The sequence below is a fragment of the Humulus lupulus genome, chromosome 7 (genome assembly GCF_963169125.1).
Source record: "Humulus lupulus chromosome 7, drHumLupu1.1, whole genome shotgun sequence".
Taxonomy (NCBI): Eukaryota; Viridiplantae; Streptophyta; class Magnoliopsida; order Rosales; family Cannabaceae; genus Humulus; species Humulus lupulus.
In genome coordinates, this window is record NC_084799.1 from 165,574,632 (window position 1) to 165,588,695 (window position 14,064).

The 14,064-nt window shown below is 33.6% G+C and overlaps 1 protein-coding gene across 1 annotated transcript; it reads right to left on the reverse strand.

Annotated features, from left to right (window-relative positions):
- Positions 1-694: 694 nt before the first annotated feature.
- On the reverse strand, positions 695-11,407 carry LOC133788779 (BTB/POZ and MATH domain-containing protein 4-like). The gene is made up of 4 exons (XM_062226375.1): positions 10,725-11,407; positions 8,589-8,934; positions 8,184-8,463; positions 695-1,419 (listed from the first exon to the last, which is right to left on the reverse strand). The coding sequence occupies exons 1-4, from the start codon at positions 11,117-11,119 to the stop codon at positions 1,232-1,234; spliced, it is 1,209 nt and encodes a 402-aa protein (XP_062082359.1). The 5' UTR covers positions 11,120-11,407; the 3' UTR covers positions 695-1,231.
- Between the last annotated feature and the right edge of the window lie 2,657 nt (positions 11,408-14,064).

Genomic DNA, 14,064 nt, shown 5'->3' on the forward strand with positions numbered 1-14,064 from the left:
TGTAAGAAATAAAAAAAATTAATTATAATGTTTAGAAATGATGATGAAGTAAGTGTTAGAGTATAAATAGTATTTGTGTAATATTTAATTATATAATAGTATAAGTTAATTGGAAACAGTGAAAAGTTTAAAATTCCGCTTGATAATAAAATTGTAAAAGATTTGTTAATTTTGGTATTTTATGTAAAATTCCTTAATTAATAAGACATGTAAATTACATGGGTGATTAAAAAAGTCTATTAAAAGTTTTTATTTAAAGATTACCTTATAGTGTACTAAATTAATTTTTATTAATAAATTATATGGTAACTTATTATACTATATGGCAACTCATTAGTTTTTGAAATAAGCTTGAAGATTACTAAAATGTATTTTAAATAATAAAATACCATAATATAACCTAAAAATAATTAATTGGTATATTAAGATGTTTACAAATAAGTTTTGGAGATAATCAAAAAGTAATAAAATAATACAATTTAAAAACAAAAATTTTAATAAAAAAAATGATCAATTGATATCTTAAAAGCAAATAAAAGATAATTTTTTACAACAACAAATTTCAAAAAGCTGGATTTCCCAAGTTTTGTAAATAATTTGGTTGAAGGTATTTTTGTAAATACATACAATAATATCTATTCATTCTTAATAATAAACATAATGCTCAGCCACGTCTAGTGGTGCGGCTGTTCCAAGACAACAAACACAAGATGGAATTAGTAATAAGCCAACAACGGGTTTAGTATTGTGCGCATTTTAAGAATAAGCGACCAGCGTCACAACACAAGATAACAATTTGCATACCACAAAAATAAAAATAAAAAGACTGGTTGCTAAAACTCTACTCCGATTTTTAATGTTGCCATGAATACAAATAGCAGAAGAAAATACATTCTTTACAACACACTATCTAGATTTGGCACCAAAGGAGGAAAAGAATATAATATAACAAAGGCCAAAAATACTTGGAACATATGACAGACTTCAGGATATATCAGGGTTAGCACTTATTAGTCCAGCAAACAGCTACAAGCCCCTATTCCTCAATTAGTTCAGATCAGAATCACAGCACCATTTTATAACAGAACCTGCAACATAGACCACCTACTTTACCGTTTCAACAATCATCTTTTTCCCCATTTTTTTTTTAAATTTAATATCAAAAGCTGAACAAGGAAAACTTTTCTGTTTTAGTTCACTGTTGCATTTACAAAACAGCAATTTTCTGAAATCAAGTTCTTTGCCTGACCCGGCGACCGTTGGTATCACCCCCATCTGATAGTTGTGCCCACACACTCCGGGTCTTCCCTCCACCACTGCTGCAATCCTCATCACATCCTGCAATTGTCTTCAGAAGTTCTGACTGCAGAGATGGGCAATGTTCTTTGAGGTGCTCAAATCCGTCTGTTCTCATAACAGCTGAAAGAAAGAAGTTCAATTAAAGATGAGGTACCAACATATTAAACATGAGCAGATTACACCTGAAATAGTCCTAGTTTCTTCTCAAAAGTACAGAAATTTCACAATTGGCTTTCCATGAAAAGGTAGATAAATCCAGAAGATAAAATAAACTCCTCCATTATGCATGTAACTACAATTATTTTACAAGACGAATGCATGTAACTAGTTGTGTTTTAAAAATTTTACCACATACTTAAATTTTTTTTTATGGGACATCACAAATACAACCAAAATTCAAGATTTGAACTACAGCAAGACGTGGTAGGATTACTGACCTAGGTGATGCCTCCCTAAGTCTATTACATAGCTCTCTTTGAAGCATGCAAATCGTATAGCCTATTCCTTAGGCTTTCCCATGATCGCAATTACCAGCAATGCTGGTACAAAATCAACAACCTAGAAGAAATTTGACATCCAAAATAATTTATTTCTTATGCTCATTTACAATACTCCCAAGATCATATTGAACTTACAATACAAGCCTCTGAGCCATAAATTTGCTGCCACGGTCAGTTCAGTTACCATGCATTAATATCTAGTGCAGTTAACTCAACTCAATAAAAAAAAAATTGAGGTGAGAGAAACATGAAATCTGAACTAGACATGGGTGCCCACAAACTCATTACGACTTTACACAATAAAGTCTAGTTTGATAAACACATTCTTAACAAGGCTACCTTACAAGGGTGTCCACTCCCAGTTCTTCCCTTTCCTTTTCTCTTTTGTGCTTGGAAAAACACCCAACGTAGGAAGAGAATATAGACATAAACCAGTATTTAGCCAAGCGATGCAACTAACCTTACCCATTGAGCTAAACAAAGCTCAGAGATACCAAATCCAATGCAGGAAAAAAAAATGGATGATAAGAAACCAAGGCTTTGGAACAGCAATATTCAGGTCTGATCAGATGATCATTATCAAAGAATAAACAAATGAAGTTATTCAACAGATAGCTAGCTAATTTCATACAAATCCAGTGAAATTAGCTAGTCTATCTGCTGGAACATTAGCTCCTGAAAATTATTAAGCAAATAACCTCGATCAACTCCACCACCTTTATTTTATTAATAAAAAAATAAAAACTATCAATTAGTATTTCAAATCATTACAAGGCAATACAAGTAGGAGGGGAAACAATTTACCAGAACATGAAATTCGATTACAGAAGAACCTCTAGGACCCTGATTAAAATGGGAAAACGAGAAAAATGCAAACTCTTCTACATTGTATAACCAAACAGCAACCCTACACTTAACCTTTCCCCAATAGTAATCCATTCCCCAAATTGTACCTAATTGCACAAGCCAATGCCACCAAATGACCCTTAACACACTACATCTAATATTCTTCTCTAACTTCCCATTACCAACCCAGCATTCAAATTGGGTAACAATATACTCATGAATTGGACAGAAAGCTGATTAAACTCTAGATAACAGTAATTTATGTTAAATATATTGACACAGGTTTGTTATGCAAGTCACATTGGAATATCATCGGACATTCAGTTACCCAGGCTGTACTTTCTTTGCCGTAATTTCCTACTCAAATTGGTTCTATCAACTCTACTCTTATTACGCTTATACCAAAGATAAAATCCCCTGTTCAAGTTGCACATTTTAGACCCATAAGTTTGTATAATGTCCTTTACAAGATAGTCTCCAAAGATCTTCTTCATAGACTGAAGCTGTTTTTTCCACTGCTTATATCTCCTCAGCAGAGTGCGTTTGTTGCTAATTGGCTTATCAGTGATAATATTGGCCTATGAATTACTTCATGCTTTGAAACACAAAACTACAGGGGAAAAAGGCTTTGCAATCATGAAGTTGGATATATCTAAAGCATACGATCGAGTAGAATGGAGCTTTTTGAAAGCTATGTTACTTAAGTTGGGACTGAATGTAGTATGGGATAATTTGATAATGGAGTGTGTTAGAAGTGTCAAATATAGTTTTCTCTTCAATGGCTCACCTACTGGTCATGTCATACCTCAGTGAGGCCTTCGCCAAGAAGATCCTTTATTTCATTTTTAGTCTTTAATCATTTTAGAGGGTCTGTCACGTTTGTTACAAAGTGCTGAGATGCCTCGTACATTCAGAGGTTATTCTATTACTCGACATGCCCCTTCAATTTCACATTTATTATTTGCAGATGGCTCTTTACTACTATGTGAGGCTTCTAAACTTTCTTGTTCTACACTAAAACATGTTATGTCTGTACGTACCGAGTCGAATCCAAATCTGAGTCTGAAATTTTTTGTGGCACCGAAGTCACTGTAAAAGGAGAAGTTGTGGGATGACCAATCCCCACATGAGATTATGTATCTCTTATCATGGTAGAGGATGTGCCTTTCAAAGGAATTAGGTGGACCGGGTTTTTGGGATTTGGTCCGTCTTAACAAAGCCCTCTTAGAAAAACAAGCATGGCAGTTATTGATGGAACCTGAGACTTTGTTTGCCATGGTTTATAAAGGCCAGTATTATCCTCGAGGTAATATACCAAATGCTCCAATTGGATACCATAATTCTCATACTTAGAGATCAATTATTTGGGGACGTGGTATATTAAAGGAAGGTTTGTGTTGGTCCATTGGCGATGGTAATTTGGTGTGCGTCAATACAAATCCATGGCTACCTCGACCACATACTTTTCGTCCTATTTTAACTAATACTACAAGTCCACTATAGGTATATCTTCTTGGTTGCTCTATTAAATATTTAATTATATTGTTCTTATTTAGGCTTTCCCTTTTCTCTGCATAGTCACTGACTTTTATTTGCAACGCTAATATTATAGTTCTCAATATTTTATTTGCTAATGCAACTTTGTTCACATCAGTAATTGTACTCTTCTATTAGTATTTTAATTTTATTATGGCTATACTTTTTGCACTATACAGTTTTCTTTCGATCTATATACGTATTTCATTATGGTTTTTATGTGTACACATATACATAGTATTTTATTTTATTTATGTTACTATTATGACCGTGTTACATTGGTATTTGTTTTGATAGGAGTTATACATCATAAATATGTTTCTTGGAACCATTTCTTCATATACTGTTTTTTAAACAATTAAGTGTATAGTTTCTTTTGCAGCATTCAGAAAACACACCAGTCCTTGGTAGTTCTTGCAGTATTATACCTTCATATATAAATATAACATTCTCCAACCTATTTCATCAATTCAAAATTATATCAAAATTATATTAATATTTTAACTTTAAAACCTTTCTGTTCTTTTCTCTATCATCTAAGTTCTCTAGTAAATATATTTACTTTTCACATGTAATGCTTTACATTTCGATCTTAACACTTTGCTCCATAAAATGTATTATATAAACTTATGTTCTGCATTCTCGAATTTAGTGCAAGGCCTCATTCTTCATGATCGGACATGGCATGTTGATCTACTTCGTAATATGTTTCTTCCAACTGATGTTTTTCTGATTCAGTCTATCGTCTTAAGCCCCATTGCTTCTCCTAATTGCTTGTGTTGGCATTTCACTCATAATGGTCAGTATTCGATTAAATCAGGCTATCATGTGGCTGCTTCATCAAATGACATTCCTACTTACTCTTGTAATCCTGCTTTGTCTAATTGGTGGAAGAAGCTTTGGTCTCTTAAGTTGCCAAGGAAAGTTGTTTATTTGGAGATCCTGTCTAGATATTATTCCTAATGCTATTGTTGTACAACATCATCATGTTCCTTGTCCCTCCAACTGCTTCCACTGTGGCACTGCTTTTTATGATACTCTACATGCTTTGTTTCTATATCCATTATCTACACAAGTTTGGAAACTATCACAATTTTGGGTCCTTCTCAAGTCTTGTTTTACTTGGAATATTTTGGACATGTTAACTACCCTAAATACTTCGTTATCTTCTTTGCATCTTTGCATCATAGCTTGGAGCATTTGGAGAACGTAATAAGTCAAGACATGGATATCATACTCGCCCCCCTCAAGTTCTTCTTGAGTGGGCTTGTCTATATTGCTCAGAGTGGTTTCAGGCACAACATCACCATTCTCATGTTTCCAAGAAGCAGCGCCTTGATACACCATCTTCATGGACCCCCTAAACTTCACTCCCTTAAACTGAATGTGGATGTTGCTCTGGACATCCACCAAGGTTTATGTGGTATTGGAGCTATAGTTCGTGATTCAGATGGTTTTCCTTTGGCGTGCCTTGCTAAACCTTTGGCTGGTTTCTTTAGTGCTAAGGAAGCAGAGGCTCTGGCGCTTAGTATGAGTCTTCATTGGATAGCACATCATGGTTTACATGTCTCTACTATAGAAAGTGATGCTAAATTGGTGATTAATTGTGTACCCTCCCCCAACTACTTTTCAGTGGGGTTTTCACTCAAGTGATATTAGAAACTCATTATCTCTCATTCCAAGTGCAACTTTAGTACATGTTTTGTGTTGTTGTAATAATGCTATTCATGGACTAGTTAAGTTTGCACTTACAACTAATAATGAGTTTACTTGGCAGAATGTTATTCCGCCTTGTATTTTTAGTATTAGTTTTGAAGAGAAAAAATTTAGTATTATTTTTAATTTACTTATTTTTTTAAACTAATATAAGTTTTCCATTTAATTAAAATTGGATTTTATTTTTATTTATAAAATATAACTTTTAATATTTTTAAATTTTCAATTAATTTTTTTATTTTGAATTATACAAGTGGCAATAACATGGCAATGCCACATTAGCATTTAAAGTACCAGCATTCTGTTAGCTACATTGGACGAAATCTAACAGAAATCTTACTTAAAAAAATTTTAACATTGTTAGTCATCCGAAGGCAACTTCTGAATTGCTCATAATTTGAGGGACAAATAAACAGAAAAACTCTTACAAATACCTCTTACTTTGTCTACAATTAGTTCAGTTACCAAACACCAACGGAAAGAGGAGTGCCACAATAAGAAGCCAAATATGAATATCAAAAGTCCATTCTCTAAAGTATACCTCAACCTATCATATAAACTTAATATTTCCTTTCATTAAGATACATCACCTAATATCAACAAGTACACTCTTGGCTATATCAATATTTAAAACTAATACATACAAGCCCTTCTTGGCTATATCAATATTTAAAACTAATACATACTAGAGATATTTGCAGCGAAAGTACTTAAATTATTGTGTTTGTAGCACTTAAGTACCTAAGTTATTTTTTTGTCGGCAAAAGTACATTTCGTCCATGTTTTGGTGTAATTCAGTGCATCTGTTTGTTTCGCCATTAAGTCTATCATCATGTCGTGAAACTTACTTATAACTTTGGTACTTTTGCCGCAAATATATCTTAAATTTAGTACTTTCGCCACAAATATCTCTTTAATTAAGTATTTTCGCCGCAAATATCTATTTAATTGGGTATTTTTTCTTACGTGTTACAATCGAACTTAACGGTGAGAATTGACGGTTATACTGAACTGCATCAAAACATGAACGGAAAGTACTTTCACCGCTAAAAATATAACTTGGGTACTTAAGTGCTACAAACATAATAAATTAGGTCCTTTCACCGCAAATATCCCATATTTAAAACCAATACATACCATTCTTAGCCCTTCTTATTGTTATAAGATTGACAAATTATAAGTTTTCATTAGGCAAAAAAAAGTCTCATTTGCACAACATTAACTACAATCCCTTGATCTTCTAACACTCCCTTGCCCTAATTCTCCAATGAACTTAACACATTATCTCCCAACGAGAAAAGAAAATGACGACACTGGATTTCCTTGCCTAAAAGCTTTAAAGGCCAAACTTTCCTTAGATTTATCAATTATAAAGCCCAAAAGTAAATATATATTTTTACACACCAGTTATCCATGGTCTCCAGCAATTACCAAATTCCTTCTTTGGTATTACACATCAATATCATCAATTTTCGTTTTCCTTATTGGGATAAGTAACAAGACTAGTTTTATTATTGCAAAAATCATTCCAACCAATGTAGCCGATTTATCCAAACATAAATAACCCAACTCAAACAAATAAGCATTTCTATTTCAACTTTTGAAAAATCATCCCATCCTTACCAATAGTTTTAGAATTATACTTTGTGGTGTTGAAATTCAGAAACTACTCCACAAAGGATAACAGTATCACAGAAATATCGAATTCCCCGTTGACAGCATCCCAATTATTTAAGAACTATATAAAGGAAGCATATATAGTTCTTTAAGAAAACTTTTTATTCATAAACTTTGGCATCTATTCTTCTTTTGAATAACTAAAAACTGTTTTAAGAATAAAAATCACTCATCAATATCATTGCGGAGGTACTTCTTTGGGAAGACATATCCATATAAATTATCAAATACCAATTTAAAGTCACATTCATCCAGAATATCCTAAGAAATTTAATTAAGAGTTCCAAGTAGTGTGTGGTGTAATCCTTGCATATATGTAATTGGATGCATATCTAATGGACATCAGGGGGAATCAACTAAGCTATGCTTGCATAAAAATTGTTTTAGTCAATTCAATTATACAAGTTTCGCAGGAAATTCAAATTGTAAACACTTGTTCGCTAGAATTTTCACACCGTGTATTCTTATTATAAATTAATTATTAAAATGCATCAATATCCATTACACATATTGCTTTCATATCTGATTTTAGCATTTTTAACTTTGGCTTGCACATCATAAAAAATGGGAACTAACATGACAATCATAAATTGATATAGAAAAACATACCTGCAAGGTTTTCAGCAGCAAATCTTAGACAAACAGTTTTTAGTTCAGAGGCATTACATCGGTCAGCCAAAGCTAGAATTTCAGCAACAGATTTCACAGATATATCCTTGCAGAGATGAGACTCACACATTAGTCTGAGCCTATCCAGACCGTACCTATCAGCTGCTGCTAATAGTTTTGCAGTTAATGAGTCAGATACCAAGGATGTAGGCGACGTACTTGGTGTTTCAAGCTGCACATCCTCCGGTAGGGAATCTCTGTATATGAAATGCAACATGGCCTGTGGAAAATGATAGAAAGTAGGAACTTTAGATTTAAAACCATACAATGGCAGTTTTAACTCTGAAAATTGACCACTAGATAAGAAATGTTAATTCATTTCTTCAATTGAAATTTCAGACATACCTTGAATACTTTAGGTTCCAGATCTGTAATTTCAACCTCTGTATTATCTTCCTCTAACCCCTCAAAGAATTTAGAACGAAATATAGGGGACCGAGCAGCCAACACCAACTTATGACCACGAAACTTTTCACCAGCCACATCAAAACTAATATCTGAACCTTCCATATTTTCCAATAGCATCCCAAAATGTGTACCAATATCAGATTCTGGGACCCGAATAGAATGTGATCGTGGAGAATCTACCGCTGAAACTACAACTCCAACTGTACAATTGATTTTCAAGCAATCATCTTTCAAAAAGTCTGAAGTTTCAAGCAAAGCTCGTCTGAAGAAACGCTTGTATCCCCTAAAATACAAAACAAAATAAATAAATTAATACCTTAGAGATAAACATGTAGATAGAAATGTTCAATGTTTGCACACTCTATAATTCATTACAGTAAGTAGCAATTAAATTCAAGAAGAAATCAAAAGTCCAGGTGATCCAGGTTTGGGAGAAAAGGTAAAGTTAATGCATTCATACACTTAAATTCTAAGATAGCTCAGCTACTTTCACAGATCATTAAAAAACAAAGAATGAAAGAAAAGATAGATCGGTTTAATTTGTTTTGTTTGCATTATTGAAATTTAAGTGGCGATATTTTTATTTTTCTGAATGTTTATGTTTACCATAGCTAATATGTTTTGCCCTTCATATAATTTTACCAAATCTAATTTCTTAGTTTTTACCCTAAAATTTACACCATAATATTTTTTTTGTTTGTTTGTTTAATAAGACACAATCCTCGCAAAACCTAACCATAGCAACCCTAAATCATCACTCAGAGTTGTTAACACAAACTTTCGGTAAAATTCATCTTCGTAGAAACCATCAAAGCTAAACCTTTCGACCTTTGATTATTTTGTTAATTCCTCTAACTTTTGGAGTACAAAGTTTTCAGGATTTGTATCATCTGACAACCTATGATGTACAAATCTACTGCTGTCAAAAAAATTCCTCCGCTTCAAAGTTTGGCCTGGGAAAATGAGAATCCAATTTACATGAATATTGCATCTTCTCACCCTTATCAAGGCCAAGAATATTATAGATGAAACTGGAAGCATTTGTCTACATCACCACAATTGTCATGAAAAAAAATACAAGTACAGTCTTTTACCAATCTTTGAACAAATAAAAATGGAGAATCCTGTCAATTAATTTAGTTTGTTTTGGTTTAAAGTTCAAGCATTGTCTTTTTTCTCACTAAATATCTAACATTTCATTTCAAAAATAGTGACCCCATGACCCTTAATTCACACAAGGAATAGGCACTTTCTGGTGACAAAAAGCTCTTTGGATTATGCTATCAACCTTACATGAAGCCCATTCTTACACTAACTCATTTTCCTTTTCAGAACTCTAGGCACGCTTTGACTTATGCTATCAACCTTAAATGAAGCCCATTCTTACACTAGTCATTAGCCTTTTCAGAGCTCTAGACACTCTTTGATTCATGCTATCAACCTTAAATGCAGCCCTTTTTAGAACTCGTTAGCATTTTCGTAACTCTAGACAATAAGCACATGCTTATTAAAACTTAGACAGAAAGTTATAATCAAAAGTGATAAGTTTATTTAATCTAACCCTAAAAAGAAACCAACAATAAGCATAGCACTTGTATCAAATTTGCCAAAGCCCTCAAGTAGATATAATATACTCATGATATTGTCAGTTAGTAAGCCTGCTGGCTTTGTAGCTCACTTATTCTTCTATATTTTAGAAAATGATATTTCATACAAGAATTATTTTAAAGATGCCACAAATCAAAACAAGTAACACTTATCCACAAAACATTAAGGTGCACTCCATGATATATTTTCCTACATTTTAATAACTGCAAATCAAAGAATTTTCACATCCATGGGATACACATTCCGAGCAGTATCAAAATCACCACAAAAGTTCCATCAATAAATTCAAAAAATCCTATCTTGATACATCTTTGATGCCAAATTTAAAGACAAATCAAGTTATAACACAAAATCAAATTCCGTTCAAAGATTTTTTTATCTGGTCCCCCATAAACAATTCGGTTAATTGAAACAAAAATGTATAAAGTACCAATTACACAACAGCAATTAAAATTCAGTTCGTACCACATACTGCCCCGATACTTCAACGTGTAGGGGCCACTTTCAAGAGAACGATCGAAATGACTATGGACCTTGTGCTTCTCCTTCCCGCTCTGATCGACGAGGGTAAGCTCGAACAGGGCTCTGACATCGGTACCCTCGCTGGCGAGCGCGATGAATACCGAAACGTAGGCGGAATTGTCCTCCGGATTCTTGCCATCTGGGTAGAAGTAAATGGCCCACTGGTAACCCCCAACCATGAAATTGTCGCTGGCAATGTGTTTACCGACTCCCATGCCCTTGGCCAAGGAGTAGCCCTGGATCACAAACTTGTGCGACCCGTTCACCGTCTCCGTCACCGAGCGAGAGCTCGTCGGCGATAGCAATGGGCTCTTGTCCACCGTTGTCGACCCAGCCATAGATGGATAGGTCACCGCTCTGTGAATTCAGGGAGCAAAAATCTCATGGGAGAATTGAAAAAATAATCGAACAAGCTTTACAAAGAATTGAGTGGCTTCAAACGAAATGGGTTGGCTTCCGGACCGGGAATTAGGGTTTGTTCAGTCGGATTTTGGTTCTGTTCTAAAGAAATGTGTCTCTTCTGATTTTATTTTTAATATTTGTATTCTCCGGGAAAGTGAAGGTAACAGGAAAGAAGTGATAGATGGGAAAGCGTCGCAGACTCTCTTCAGAGGTTTATAAGCTTAAATCAGCCTAATAATACATTAGCAATTTTCTTCGTCAGTGCTTAAGACGGGGGAAAACAAAAATAATTAAACGTTACAATTATTATTATTATTAACACACCAAAAATAAAAAGAATAATTAATAAATGTTAATCATGTGACTTCGTTCGTTATCCTCAAAAAGATCTTACTTCGTAATCGTATGGTAATAATTGTGGTGAATTAATGTAACTTTTTTGAAGTCTTTTATTTAAGATTAAGTTCACCAATATGATGAGCATAGGAATAGCTCATATTGGCCGTTTGTTAAAATTTTAGAAAAGTTGAAAGTTATTTTTTGAAAATAATATGTTATTAAAGAATTTATACATAACAATTAAAATCTAAAAATAATACAACTCAACTCAATCTATAATTATTTTACACATTTATTTTTTATTAATTATTTAAAATAAAAATATTTAAAATTTAGGTCCTCTAAAAAATTTGGTGGCAAAGATGAAAATTTAATTTGGGCATTTTTTAAAATTAGTGCAAAAAATATAAAATAACAAATAAGTAATATACAACTTTTTCTTTATAATATATTCAAATTTAAATCAACTTCTAATAAACTTATTTTAAATAAAATTAAGGCTATATATAAGCTTCAATGAGCTTACCTAACATAAAATACTTAAAATGAAAAAAATATATATATATCTCATTTAATAACTATTATAAAATTTATATTTTTTCGTTAATAGTTAAGAAGTACAAAATTTAATTGTGGCAATTTTTAATTAGTTAAGTAGTTATGTAAGATTTACTTCTAAACTAAAGAATTAATAAATTTAAACGGCGCATAACCTGTGGAATCAACATAGAGTTTTATAACATCACATTATATATATATATTATATGAAATTTACCATTTTTCATATTAACTTTATGCTTTTGTCCTCCAATTTAAGTTATTTGGCTACGTGTCACGCATCACATGTTCTACCTCTCTTCTTCACCATCATTTTTCTCTTTCTCTCACTCTCACACTCTCATGACGCCTTGCACATCTCTCTACTCTCACGACGGTCAGCCACTGGAACTCTCTCTTACAATGGGTTCACACCTCCTGATCACTCTCTGTCTCTCCCTCTCACTACGTGTGGAAGTTAATTCTCCAAATTTTCAACATTCATTTAACCTGTCATAACATTTTTTTACATACCGTATTAGGAAATCAACCTATAAATACATTCCAACACTTTCATTTGTATTAAGTGATAACATAATACATTATGACAATCTAAAAAGAGAGTCTATTGTTGGAGAAAGAAGGTCCCCAATACTGTGTTTTGAAGATTGAGAGCTTGGGTGTACTTGGGGTTTGGGAAAGTGATAGAGATCAAGTGTGATCATTTCCTTTTAGAAGTACTTGTTGAGATTCTCAATTGTGAGAGATTGTAAGTATTTAGAATTCATTAGTGGAGATTGTGGTTGTGCTCAAACTAGATGTAGGATCAATTTATTGATATGAACCATTATAATATCTTGATGTGTTTGTTGATCTTTGTTGAATCTTACTATTTAGAAGCTTCAACATTTACAATAGTTCAGAGCCAGGTTTAGCGATCTTTATCAAGAAAGCTTCACAGATTGATTCATCAGAGATTCTACCAAGAAGCCTCGAATGCCTCTGCAAAGTTCGAGTTAGAGAAGTTTGATGGGAATGGTGACTTTGGCTGGTGGATAGAACGCTTGAAAGATACTAGTTCACCAGAAAATTGCTAAAGTGCTTGGCGACCCTAATTCACTTGTTGAAAAGTTAAAAACCGAAGAGATAGAGGAGATGGAGAAACTTGCCTATTACACCATCATCATGTACCTATTTAACACTGTTAGAAGGAAGACTCAAGAAGAGAAGACAGGTTGTGGGATATAGCAGAAATTGGAGAGCCTCTACATGACGCCTTTAATGTCAAATAACATTAATTTCTTGGAAAGATATATGTGTATAAGTTGTCTTTGTCTCTAACTTTAGATGAGAATAGTGATAACTTTAATCAAATTGTTACAAGACTTTTTAACATTGATTTTCAGGTTAATGAGGAAAGTCAACCCATCATAATTTTGAAGTCATTGTCGATGGACTACAATGAAGTGAAGGCAATCATCAAGTATGGGTGAGATGTGAACTTGCTGGAGGATGTTCTTGGCACATTGAAGTAACTACTCAATTTGTGTCATGCTAGTGAATCCAACCCTAGGGCTAGCGTCAGCCACTATGCAAGCACAATGACTAGGACGTGTGGCATCAAAAATGTCACATGGCATTTTCTCATTCATTTATTTATTTAATAAGATATATGTGGATGCCAAAAATTCGCCAAGGAAAAAAGGTCATGTCCTTTATTGAAATAAATGGCTAAGGGTCACCAAAGGCATTGCGTACATGTTGGCAGTAAAAGGCTACTATGTGCCACCAAGAGGTTGTTGATGCAAAAGTTCCAAATGAACTATGAATATAGGAAAATTGCCAAAAGCGCATAGCCTATAGTCCCAAGGTAACGCACTCCAAAGGTGGTCCCAAACATGCCCGCGTCTCGCACCTAGTGAGGCCCTTATCTCACACCTTGGGTGGCACCTTGAGTCTTGGTGGTGCCTCACATCCAGTCGAAGGGACTCGCACCTCACACCCA

Coding starts and splice junctions, on each gene's coding strand:
- LOC133788779 (XM_062226375.1), bottom strand. CDS start 11,119: ATGGCTGGGTCGACAACGGTGGACAAGAGCCCATTGCTATCGCCGACG. Junction 8,935..10,724: donor AAGTATCGGGGCAGTATGTG/GTACGAACTGAA, acceptor TTTGTATTTTAG/GGGATACAAGCGTTTCTTCA. Junction 8,464..8,588: donor TGGAACCTAAAGTATTCAAG/GTATGTCTGAAA, acceptor CATTTTCCACAG/GCCATGTTGCATTTCATATA.